Raw genomic sequence first — 13,590 nt, 5'->3', positions numbered from 1 at the left:
CAGGTCACGTCATGATCTTGAGGTCTCGGGTTCGAGCTCCACATGGGGCTCTTGTGGACAGTGCAGAGCCTGCTTGGGACTCTCTCTCCCTCTCTTCCTGGCCCTCCCTCACTCGTGCCGTACTCTTTCAAAGTAAATACAAAAATAAAAAAACTTAAAAATTACTAGGTGCTCTGTAATTAAATGATTACAAAGCTTAATTAATTGAAAATGTTTTTTCAGCCATTTTTCAAAGAATATTTTCACTAAAACGACTCACTGCACCAAGGAAACATAAAACGTTCAGATCCTTCCGAGAACGCTTTATCAATGCATTTCAGATACCTCTGCGAGGATGACGTGGGGGCTTACCTGTTTCTGAACCTCCATCTGGTCATCCACAAGGGGTATGAGTGTGCCGACAATGACATGGAGATGATTTTCTAGAGCATCCTTGCAGTAAGTGACTGCTGTGTGGCAAACCCGGCTTAACAGGTCACAGCACAGGGAGAAGCTGCGTAACGACACATCCATGAAACGGGAAGGCCTGTGACACAGGGGAAAAATAGAAGTGCTAGGAGACTGCTTTAGTATCAGCTCACTTAAAAGTCACTTTTCTTCAGCAGGTCTAATTCTGAAGTGGCCCTGACATAAAAGTCACTTTTGTAGGTTTAAAACCCAGAAAGAGAAGGGACAACAGCAAAATGATAGAGCAGACCGTTCCAATCCCGCTCCTGACAGAAACGCTGAAAAACAGGCCTAGTGGGCAGAAGTCTGTTGGAACTCTGTCAAGCAAAGGGTTACAGCAGTTGAGCAAATGCTAAAAAACAAACAAGCAAACAAACACAAAAACAAAAAAAACCCCACAACTTAACTGTTGGAGGGGCACCTGGTGGCTCAGTGGGTTAAGAGTCCAACCTCAGCTCAAGTCATGATCTCAGTTTGTGGGTTTGAGCCCCCTATTGGGATCTGTATTGACAGCTCAGAGCCTGCTTCTCCCCTGCTCTCTCTCTCTCAATAAACAAAAAACAAACAGCAAACAAACAAGTGTTAAAAAAAAGAAAAAGACTTAAAGCAAACTGCAGGAAAGTTTTATGGCGTTCTAACGGTCTCTGCCTCGCTACTCCCTCCCCAGCTTGGCGGATGCGATGGAAAAAACTACAATCCCCGTTCCCAGCATGGGGTCCTGGCCCTTTGCTCTGGATGGAGCAGAGCAGACCGTATTTGCTAATGACCATGTCTATCTGTCCTAAAGCTGTCTGAGAGCTCCCTGAAGGGCGGGTGCTTCGCTCTGGTTTGTCTAACTTGGATCTCCCCAGGCTGGAAGAGCCATGAGCAGGGCTCAAAAGCACCAGAAACACCACTGGCCAACTACCCACAGCCGTGAGGGCAAAAGATTATTGTTCAGACATACAACAGACTGACTAAAGTCCACGATGAAAAGCTGGAAAGAAAGTTTCCTTCTGAAATTTGAGCATTTAAAATCACTCATTATCTGGGAGACCAGAAAGCCGCACATACACCCAGGGTAAGACACCTGCTCAAGAAACACCCAAGAAGACTGTATGCGTTCACACTGGGCTAGTCCCTAGGCTCGGTGCGAACCTGCCTGGGCAGAGGGGTCCTCACGCAGAGCCCACCTGTCCACCATTCTCCCTCCCTCTCTCTCTCCCTCTCCCTCTCCCTCTCCCTCCCTCTCCCTCTCCCTCTCCCTCCCTCTCCCTCCCTCTCTCTCTCTCTCTCTCTCTCTCTCTCTCTCTCGTTCATTCAATCTCGAGGAAATCTCTGTCAAAACACTACCTGAACACAAGGAACACTCTTCAGTAGCCCCACTTGGTGGGGAACACGCCCTTGGCAAAAAGAGTTTGTGTGCTCAGGAAAGAGATGGCCCCTACAGCCTTCAACGGTGAGGGGGGAAAGTCAAACCCTGGAGAAGGGAGAAGCAGGATTTTCCCAGTTACCACATTATAATAGTCAAACAGACAGTTTTCAGGGGAAAACAGAGAGCCCACAAACCCACACTTTTATAGTCACTTAATCCACAGCAAAGGAGTCAAGATACAACCAGGAAAACACAGTAACCTCAGCAAACTGTGCTGGGAAAACCGAATAGCTACATGCCAAAGAATGAAACAAAACCACTTGCTTATACCCATACACAAAAACAAACGCAGAATGCATTACACCTAAATGTGAAACCTGAAACCACAGAACTTCTAGAAGAAAACACAGACAGTAACTTCTTTGACATCAGCCACAGAAACCGTTTTCTAGGTATGTCTCCTCAGGCTAGGTAAACAAAAGCAAAAAAATCTCATTAAAAAAAAAAGGCTTTAGCACAGCAAAGGCAACTATCAACAAAACAACAAACAAGGCAAGATCTAAGATATCTCCAAATGATATATATATCTGATGAAGGTTAACATCCAACATATATAAAGAATTCACACAATTTACTTTTTTTTAATGTTTTTTATTTACTTTTGAGAGACAGAGAGAGACAACACAAGCAGGGGAGGGTCAGAGAGAGAGAGAGGGAGACACAGAATCCGAAGCAGGCTCCAGGCTCTGAGCTAGTTGTCAGCACAGAGCCCAATGCGGGGCTCGAACCCACAAACCGTGAGATCATGACCTGAGCCAAAGCCGGACGCTTAACCGACTGAGCCACCCTGGTGCCCCCACACAACAATTTAGAAAGAGTCTGACTGGGGTGCCTGGGTGGGGGGGTGGGGGGGAGTTTGAGCATCTGACTCTTGATTTCAGCTCAGGTCTTTATCCTGGGGTTGTGGGACCGAGCCCCACATACTGAGCATGGAGGCTGCTTAAGACTCTCTCTCCCTCTCCCTCCCACTTGTGCTCTTTCTAAAAACAAAAACAAACAAGCAGCAAAAAACAAATAAAAAAACAACAGAAAACCCAGTGTGGTACTGGCACGAGGGCAAAGCAAGGGCATGGAACTGAGGATCCAGAAGTCAATCCACTTATCAATGGCCAACTGATTTCTGACAAGGATGCCAAGTGGTGCCCACTTTCCCTATACATGGTCCTGGGCATTTCTTTCGTCTGGCTGTTCCTGAGCTATGACCTTCTACAATAAACCAGTAGTTTAGTCAGCAAACAGCTTTCCTGAGGGCTGAGAGCGGCTCTAAAAATGACTCAAACCGTGAGAAGAGGGTCACTGGAACCTGCAGTGTGTAGCTGGCTGGTCAGCACAGGTGTAAGCCGGGCTAGTGACTGCCATCGGGAAGGAAGGAGGGGCCGGCAGTCTGGCAGGACTGAGCCCTCAATCTATGCAACCTGACACTAATCAACTACATCTGAGTTCAACTGCAGGCCACCCAGCAGGTGTCTGGAGAATTCCTTGTGTGTGTATGTGTCAAACACCTGCTCTCCAGACATACATGTGTACACACACACACAAGAACTGGTGACCAGAACTGCTATAGTGACATACATATATCAGGCCATCTAAAATTCGTTTCTTTTAAGATGTTAAATTGGGGCACCTGGGTGTCTCCGTTGGTTAAGCCTCCAACTTCAGCTCAGGTCATGATCTCACAGTTTGTGGGTTCAAGCCCCATGCTGGGCTCTGTACTGACAGCTTGGAGCCTGGAGGCTGCTTAGGATTTTGTGTCTCCCTCTCTCTGCCCCTCCCTGGCTCACCCTCTGTCTGTCTATCTCTCTCTTAAAAATAAATAAACATTAAAAAAAGTTTTTTAAATGTTGAAGATCCTTAGTACTCATGTTTTTCGAGATGAAGAAATAGCACTGCAATTTATTTAAAAAACATTAGGTAGATATATATTAAAAAGAGCAACAGAAAACAATACCCTGGCTCCTACGTCTTAAAATGATGTAAATTTTCAACTAACAGGGTAGAAAAACAACTTACGTATCGCTCTAAATGTATTTCTTACCTTTTGTTGATATAATGAATCAAAGTGTAAATCACGTCTCGAAGGACAAAGGCCCACGCCCCTCCTAAGGCACTTTTTATATCTTTCAGTAGTAAACTAACAAACAGGTGATATATTTTCAGAATCCTGTGCTTTTTATAAACATTGTTTGTCTCAGCGGCTTGCTCACATATGGCTAGAAGGATTTTCTGATAGGAATCCTAGAAAACAAAGACACATTTCAGAAAAACTTGTATAATCATGTATACTCAGCTATAATAAATCTATTTTAGATTCAAAATAATTAATTACAGAATTTCGCATTGGTTTGATAACAAAGGCAAATATTACATTTTAAAGATTAGTACCTTAAACTTAAAAAACTATTGTCAATTTATCTAGTTTTCAGAGAGCAAAACATAATTTAAAAATATATATACTCCCTGAGCTAACACATGACTACAGTGTCATGAAATTCAGGCTTCATCAATTAATATTGACAGGTAAAATACCAAGATATAAACCTGTAGATGAGTGTTCTTCTTTTTAATTAATTCAGAGGAATTTTCCCTTTGTTTACCTTTTTTCTTTTCAGGATCCACTCACACAGATTTTCGAGCTAAAAAAGAAGCAATCCTCTCTTCCAGTATTATAATAGGAATGTGTACTCACAGGGCTTTTGGAAAGAATTTCTAAGATGCTTTTAAGCTTGGTTTTATGGCAGTTACTGATATAGGCAAACGTCGCTTTGATCACGTGTGATGGGAAATGAGGTGGGTTAGGAGCAGGGTCCAAATCCCTAAGAGTCCAAGGAAAACAGGCAGTCGTCATTTTCAGAACAAAATTAAAGTAATAATACCCCCACAGTCTACAACTACTCTGCCACTGAAAAACTAGGCTTTTAAATAAAATCACAAATGACTTATCACAGTCATGTGCTGACTGCTAACAGCACATCTAAACACCTGTACCCTCTGTGACTTCATCAATTTTAAACAATTTGTTTACAAAATCTTTTATGAAGTTAGTGGTAATTGCACAAACGAGCCTTCGTATCACTTTACATCTGAATTAAACTTCTAGGCTAGTACTGTAAAAACACTAATATCTTAAGACTAGGAAATCAAACACTGTTTATGCCAAATGAAATTATACAGTGAAAGTGCTCCGGTGGACAGGACTACTTTTTTGCACAGCTGGGATGGTAGAGAACACAAACGCGTAGAGGGTACTTTCAAGTAGCTTACAATCAAGCTGGGAAAGTAACATTCATATACAGCCAAGTGGGCCTCACATCCACGTTAAGTTGTAGCACGGTAAGATTCCGAGAGCTAAGGAGCGTAAGAAAAGGTGATCTAGAATGCAAGCCACAGACAAAGAGAAGAAAACAGTGGAGCCCACGAAATTTAAAAAAACACACAGGATGGCACAATCCTGGACTATCACAGAAAGACTGAGAAGAAAAAGGGCAATGGAGTTGCAACAAAGTGATCCACTTGAGAGAACAATCAGGTGGGAAGGCTCCAGTGGTAAGTAACTACCTTTGACTTGAAGTTTAAAGAAACAATTTAAAAGCCTGGCTGCACCTAAAAACTGAAATAGACATTTGAAGGTGTCAACCAGTAAACTTCCCAAGGAAACTCTGAGATTGCAGCTAACCCTCTAAGTTTAGAACACCGTACCCTGAAAAGTCACCGACGTCAATGCTTTGGCCGGCACCAGAAGTTGCTGGTTCATGTAACGTCATCAGTAACTCCACAACAATCTCTGGTAAATTACTAAGGAATAAGTGATCAATCTGTAAGGATACAAAAGTAAAATAATGTTTAAGTCCTTATGTCTGTGGCCTTTAAGACAGCTCAAGGGGCTGCTAATGTTACGGCGTCATTTCCAAAATTAGTCCGTGACCATAAAAGGAAAGGATGACCAAAGACCTAAGATCTGCCAAGACATACAGCTAACTCTACTTTTTTCCGCTACCTGTAGCCTGGGGGAGAGAAAGGAAATCCTACCAAACAAGACTCCCTTAATCCAATTCTAGTTTCATCTTAAAGAATCATTTAAATTAAGGCTTCAGCTGTAGCACTTAATTCCTCAACCTAGTAATTTTCCTGCCAACCAAATTCTGCACTGATCTACACAGCTTCTCAGTCTGCATTCTACTCCTGACTCACTAGGGAAATCTATCTCACTTAACAATACTTTATACTTGCAGGAATTCCTGATGACTGGCAATAAGCATTTCTTTGTTCCCTGTAGAACTTTCCCCCAGATTTCTACTTGGCTGATATGCCAAATTCTGAGCCTGTCATCTCAGTGAACTAAAATCCTCCCAGACAGGGGCAGGTTCCCCATCAATCCGCGTCCTGCTACAGCAGCCTCCCGGGGAGCTCTAACTATACAGGACGGCCCCACTGCGTTACACCCCAGCCAAATGAATGACCATCGTGAAGTCCTAAAGGAGGATCCAAGTCAGGAATTAAAGCACACCAAACGTAAAGGCAAATAAATGGCTGATTTCCTTGGTACAAGGAGGGTTGAAAGCACACTTCTCATACCAGAAGCATTTTAAAATGTGACAAAACGGACACCAAATGGAAAGATGCTAGCCTTTCCCTCAGGCTTACACATCAGTCATTCAAGTCATCACTTCCAAGGTTTCAGCCCTTTTAAAACTCCAGCCTCACTTCTCTATATCTGGGATAAGGAAGGACAAATTGGCCCCATGACTCATATCAAAGGAAAAATGAATCCATTTTCCTACACAAAAAATGACCAGTGGCTTCACTAGTTTCCAATTATTCTATAACAAGCCCAATCGGTAATGTTCAGCGAAGGGGCACAGAAATTGTTGAGATGTCTAGGTACAGCTAAACAATGCTGTAACTGTTAGTATTTTAGGCCTTCCACAAGTGATAGTTTTCAGGGGCTCAAAGACTAAGAATAGTTGTACCAACACTTACGCACAGAAAAAACAATTGAGAAGATGGATTCGGAGAAAGTGTGCATCAGAGAATCAAAGAAAAACTTAACTTCTAACAACGTGATGCCAAATGGAATTGAAACTAACAAGAATTTATGTCTTTAACCAAGAAAGTAAGAAATTATTAAAGTTTGCCTCTCTTCATTCTTGAGACGGATGTTTTAGTTGGGCCTCAATGTAATTATGTTCCCTTCCCACACTTACTCTGACTGAAAATTGCTATCTTTTGGCTTGAATCATTTAAAGAAGTAGTAAGAGCAGGTCTGCTTAGCAGTCTAAGCAGGGAGGTGGGCTGGGACGGGACATATTCCAGGACCTCTGGAGCTCTCACGTCCTGCCCCAAATGCCGTCTGAGAGGGGCTCCTCGACGCTGAGAACTGGCTCCCACTGGCCCTGGTCCATCTAAGCAACTGGGAACCTTGTTCCATTTCTTGGCTCCATATAAGTAAGTGGGCAAACAGAAAAAGGTCTTTTGAACTTTATCCAACTGCAACTTTAATATTGGTCAACTCTGGTTAGTCAACCCTTACTTACATTCACAAAAAAAGCTGTTGAGAGTAACCAATCCTCTCTGACCTCAGACAAAGTTTATATATGTGTTTTCATGTAAACTTCTTCAAATAATTTTGGATGTATACAAATTACTGTTAAAAACAGAAGTTGTGAGATCCTTTCTGACTTGACTCCATCTGTTCCCAAATGATGAGTATTCGCTACATGCTAGGTAGCAGGGGTACACCGCAGAAAGAAAACAACAGAAAGTCCTGTCTTCAGAGCACTCACAGCGGAGAAGATAAACAACACTCCTGACTAACGCATTTACACGTGACAAGGCAGTAAGCGCCATGGAAAGAAGAGCGAGCAGGGCATGGGGGCTTGGGGTCATACTTCTCCCTGAAAGTTAAGACCTCAATGGGACTGAAGAGAAGGGAGGAACACTTTGTGTACACTGTCCAGTAGTGTGTGGATCGAACACCAGCTTGCATTAATGTATTACTGCCAATTAAAATAAATTTTAAAAAGGAAAAAGCAATACAATTATTTCAAAGGCTTTTTAATGTTTCCTTATTAAAAACATTACATTTAAAAGCCAATCAAAAAAAGAGAACACTGTAATAACAATAAAAAATTCATGGATCGCCTACGCTAGATAGTGTTGACTGTGTATTAAATTTTACTGTATAAATGGTGACTGGTCTTAAAGCTAAAGTTATATCTCAGGGGGCGCCTGGGTGGCTCCGTCTATTAGGCATCCGACTTTGGCCCAGGTTACAATCTTACAGTTCATGGGTTCAATTCTCCCATCGGGCTTTGTGTTGACGGCTCAGAGCCTGGAGCCTGCTTCAGATTCTGTGTTTTCCTCTTCCTCTCTCTGCCCCTCCCCCACTTGCAGAGTGCTATGTCTGTCTCTCAAAATGAATAAACATTAAAAAGAAAAAAATGTTTTTTAAATTTATCTTTGATACAGAAGAGACAGCGCATGAGAGGGGGAGGGTCAGAGAGAGAGGGAGACACAGAATCTGAAGCAGGCTCCAGGCTCTGAGCTAGCTGTCAGCACAGAGCCTGACGCGGGGCTCGAACCCACGAACGTGAGATCTGACCTGAGCCGAAGTCGGAGGCTTAACTGACTGAGCCACCCAGGCGCCCCTAAAAAGAAAATTTTTAAGTTACATCTCAGATCAGTTAGGGGATGAGCAGGGGTTTCTGGCTGGCTCAGTTGGTAGAGCATGTGACCCTTAATCTCAGGACTGTGGGTTCAAGCCCCACATCTGGCCTAGAGCTAGTAGGTAAAAGTGAAGCCATACCTGTTTTCCTAGCAAGTTTTCGTCCTTGAGCACATCATAGACTTTGGTAGCTGTCTCTCTCTGCTGCGCCATCTCACTGTCCCCTGTGCCCTCATAGGCAAAGTAAGGAAGAATATTTACAAGAATTTTTGGAAAGCAGTGTGTTAAAAGAGTTTTCCAGTCCTCTTGAATCTGATTAGCAATGGACTTCACCTCGTCAAAACGACTTCTCATCACCAGATGTGGGATCAAGACCTTGTAACAAGATCTAAAAATGTGAAAATGTGAAATACATGTTATATATAACTCTCAAAGTCAAATTTTATAACACAGTTCTTAAAATAATGAAGTAAGCATTAGAGCGTCATTTTATCTAGATCACTAAACATCCTCACTCTAATTTTATAAACACAGAAATAAAGTCAAATAAATGCTAACATACAAAAAACGGAGATCTTAGAATATACCATCCTAATTCTATGATCAAAAAAAGTGGGAACTGAACTTCTCTTCTACATAATCAATTTATGCAAAATTATTTCATTTATGTAGAATGAAATGTGAAATTTATTAATTCAACCTATTTTTTTCCAAAGTTTACTTACTTATTTTGAGAGAAGAGAGAGAGAGAGAGAGAGAGAGAGAGAGAGAGAGAGAGAGAGAGCATGCGCAAGCAAGGGAGGGGCAGAGAAAGAGAGGAAGAGAGAGAGAATCTGAAGCAAGCTCACACTGTTAGCACAGAGCCCAATGCGGGGCTAGATCTAACAATCTGTGACATCATGACCTGAGCTGAAATTAAAAGTTGGACAATTAACCAGCTGAGCCCCCAGGCGCCCCTGAATTCAAACTATGAATGTAAATACTGTTATCGCCAAAATGAAAGAAGGACCACTGAAAAAGAATGAACTACTTTCTCATCATCCTGACACTGAAACATTATTCTCTAGTGGTTCCAGATCTCTCCATTTTCAAAGTTTTCTCCTCAAGAGTTAGGAATTAGCAAAATAAGTATTTTTACATTATACTTTAAATCTAATAAAAATAATGACAAAATGGTCCATAGGCAAGGGACAGAAAGGAATCAGCCACCAGTCATTTATTTTTGGTTTGTCATAGGGGAGAATACCACACATTAAACCTGAGAGAGACCTTAGAGACCTGTGTAACTCCCGTACTGTACACCCTGAAAACCCAGAGCCCAGCGGGGATTTTCACGGCTTGTCTAAAGCTACACACAGGGGCGCCTGGGTGGCTCAGTCGGTTGAGCGTCCGGCTTCATCTCAGGTCATGAACTCACGGTTAGTGGATTTGAGCCCCGCATCAGGCTCTCTGCTGCCAGCTCAGAGCCGGGAACCTGCTTCAGATTCAGTGTTTCCCGCTCGCTCTCACCCTCCCCTGCTCACGCTTTATCTCTCTCTCAAAAAATAAATAAAGCATTAAAGAAAAAAAGAAAGTTACACACTAGTTACTGGTACAGCGAAGACCAGATCCTAAATCCACTGATTCCCTCCAGGATGCTCTAATTAAAACAACCAGCCTCGTCTCTCCTACTGTACAGCCCCCCAGCTCCGTGCGTGCGTGCGTGTGTGTGTGTGTGTGTGTGTGTGTGTGTGTGTGTGAGAGAGAGAGAGAATGGGTGTGTGCACAAGGTTGGGGTGGGGGGCTCCCAAACATTATCATCTAATTTTGAAATGAACGTATTTCACATATGCCATATGTAGACCTACCTATAGAAATCCTCAACGTTCGTGTAGTTTAGTAAAATAAAAGGAAAAGAGCATAAGCTGTGTTCAGTATCTTGAAGATTCAGCCATTCCAAAACCAGATAGTCCAAATGAGAAGCCATGAAGTCTTCTAAAAGTCTGTACCCAAAGGTTTCAGAAACTTTCTCTAAAACCTGCACAAACCAGAAAGAAGTCAATGCTTTAAGAAACCCACGAAATAATAAATCATCAACTCCTTCCTTATTTATTTACCATTCAACCATTCTACACCTTGGCTTCCTCATCTCTGAGATGGAGATAATAAAAGTACTTACGCTTCAGAGACACGAAACCAGAAAAATGTATTTAATATAATTATCACAGAGCCTGGCACATAGCAAACACTTAGTAAATGTTAAAAGGTTAACTGGTCTAAGACTGATTACCTAGAGGTGACCTACTTTAAGGGTCCTTGGAGACCATGCTGGTCAGGCCACTGGTCTACCATGAACATCTACGATGGAAAGGGGTGGAAATTTCCGCACCATGGAAGTGAGCAGCTGAACGGAGCAGAGGTGAGCATTCAACGACAATGTGAAGTGTTTGCACAAATGGACTCCAGTGATCCTTTACAACTTTACAAGTGTCACAGCTCTGTGATGTGACCTCTCGCCCTGCTAGATCCCAAGGGCGTGACCCGGAACCGCTGAGGCGCAACACTTGCTACCACTCTTTCCTCCCTGGGTTTCCCTCAATGAAAGCATTTGCAGAGGGCCTGGTCTACAAGATGATAGGTCGCTGCACCCTGTCGGTTCAGTGACCGCCCTGTGACATGCTGGAGGTAAAAAATAAATGAGGCTGCATACAAATAAACATACACTAAAGGCTTACTGCTTTCCAATACTCCAGGTCTAAGAAATACAATTGTCTCCAAGTCTTTAACAAGCGCCACTTTAAAATAAGCTTATGCTGTTGAAATTATTTCAAAGTTACCCGAGGAAGAGAATAAAAAACGTTTATTCGCATGTACCTTTTTAATGAGCTGAGGTTCTAATCCGCTCTCGTTCACAGCCTTGCACAGGGCAAACAAAGCCTGTTTCTCACAGACGGGGCTGCAGCATAAAACCACAGCTACCGTCAGCAGCAGGACAGATTTTCTGTTACGGACCTCGTCCACAAGTTCAGCGTCTGCAGCTCTGTGGGCCTGTGATGGGATTTCAAAAACAATAATGTCATATAAATGCATAAACATCACAAACACACCCATCAGGCTAAAAGCAATGTTCACCATTATAACATCTAAGCAGCCGGTGAGCAGTTTTAGATTCTAGAGTGAAGGAACCGAGGGCAAAGATCTAAAAAATATCAAGGTTTCCAGAATGCATAAACTGTTTTTCATAAGATAGTATGGAAAGAACTCACAAACATTTCAGTGAGGTATAAAGCAGTTTAAAGAAAAACAAGAAAGAAAACGCAGCAAGGGCAGCCTGGTGTCCCCAGAAGGGGGGCTGTGGGGGCATGGGGGACACAGGTGACAGGGGTGATGGATGCACTCGGATGAGCACAGGGTCATGTAGAAAAGCGCTGCACCGCTGTACTGTGCACCTGAAGCTCATGTAACACTGTGTGCTGACTGACTGGAATTAAAACAAAAACTTAAATTAAAAAAAAAAAAACAAGCTGGGGAGAATGATTCAAAGTTCCTTTTCGATTACTAAGTATACATCCTAAGATGTTTTTATCACCACAACTTCATAGACAGCACTTTACACTTAAAAAAAAAATACTGTCACGCGTACTGTCAAAAGTAAAACTAGGGGCGCCCGGACAGCTCCGTTGGTTAAGCGTCCAACTCTCGATTTCACTCAGGTCGTGATCTCGCAGTCGTGAGATCAAGCTCCACGTCAGGCTCTGTGCCAGGCAGGGAGCCTGCCTGATTTCCTCCTCCCCCTCTGCCCCGCATGTGTGCGTGCGCATGGGCGCGTGCACTCTCTTCCTCTACAAAAATAAAAAAAAGGTAAAAATAAAATCGTGCAACTAGACAAAATGATGCATGCTGCTAGTTTAATGACCTATCATTATAATATCCCAACAGATGGGAACATTTTTTGACTAGCGAGAATTGACAAAAGGCTTCTAGGGCACTTGGCTGGCTCAGTTGGTGGAATATCAGATTCTGATCTCAGAGCTGTGAGTTTGAGCCCCACATCGGGTGAAGAGATTACTTTAAAATCTTAAATGGGGCACGTGGGTGGCTCACTTGGTTAAGCGTCCAGCTTCAGCTCAGGTCATGATCTCGTGGTTCGTGAGTTTGAGCCCTGTGTCAGGTTCTGCACTAACAGTTTGGAGCCTAGAGCCTGCTTCAGATTCTGTGTCTCCCTCTCTCTCTGCCCCTCCCCCACTTATGCTCTGTCTCTCTCAAAAATAAACATTAAAAAAAATTAAAAATCAAATAAAGTAAAATCTTAAAAATAAAGCTTCTCTTCACATTTAGAAAACCCTCCTGCCCACTGATCCTACTTCTGGTTTTTTGTAACAAGAAAAAGAAAGAACCTTTACTAAATGGCCATCACTGACATGTTTGAAAATAGCCATGAGGTTCCACTAAGTCAGAGCCTTCACCAATATCTTGAGACGGATCCATAGACTCTCTAACAGCCTAGTTAAAAATCTACTTCTGCTCAGAACCAAACCCAAAATACCACCTGTCCTGTATAACGTATAGAAGAGCCCAGATTCTTTTTATCAGCTTGTTCATGACATTATACTTCTATTAATGATGTCTGAGACAGAATTTCTTTTGATAGCTATTGCAATGGGATTCCTACAGTGCTCTCAAGATGTAAAACCTCTTAGGACTTTTTACAAATGAATTTCTATCACATCAATATTTTCCCTTTCTGCTTGAGACAAACTAATTTTTTAAAATACCATAATATTATTCACATTCATTTTTCCAATCTATTGACACTTTTTTGAATTTCACGTTCTTTCATGCAGCTGTCCTCTTACGGTGTGTGCTATCACCGATTAGATAGTATATGATTAACCAGCTCATAGAGTTATTACAAACATACCAATGCATACCTAAGTGAATAAATTCTAACTCAGATAATTTTGCCATTTAAGAAAAATATTTTTCTACAAAGAAATATGAGAATCATAAGGTTTCTTAAAGGACACCAACACAAACTGATCTCCCCTGTCAGAATGCGGTTGTCAACCCATTTCTTCCTACCATCACC

At 42.4% G+C, this 13,590-nt stretch overlaps 1 protein-coding gene across 1 annotated transcript in view; it reads right to left on the bottom strand.

Annotated features, from left to right (window-relative positions):
• ATM (ATM serine/threonine kinase) overlaps positions 1-13,590 on the bottom strand; it is a 114,457-nt gene that overhangs the window by 54,626 nt on the left and 46,241 nt on the right. Inside the window, 7 exon segments of the mRNA XM_029915683.1 lie at positions 352-526; positions 3,897-4,096; positions 4,548-4,674; positions 5,558-5,673; positions 8,664-8,910; positions 10,370-10,539; positions 11,376-11,549. Coding sequence (XP_029771543.1) covers positions 352-526; positions 3,897-4,096; positions 4,548-4,674; positions 5,558-5,673; positions 8,664-8,910; positions 10,370-10,539; positions 11,376-11,549 — 1,209 coding nt within the window.

The sequence above is a fragment of the Suricata suricatta genome, chromosome 11 (assembly GCF_006229205.1).
Source record: "Suricata suricatta isolate VVHF042 chromosome 11, meerkat_22Aug2017_6uvM2_HiC, whole genome shotgun sequence".
In the NCBI taxonomy this organism is placed as follows: Eukaryota; Metazoa; Chordata; class Mammalia; order Carnivora; family Herpestidae; genus Suricata; species Suricata suricatta.
Note: the sequence above shows the minus strand (reverse complement) of the source record. Positions and strands in the feature narration are given on the sequence as shown.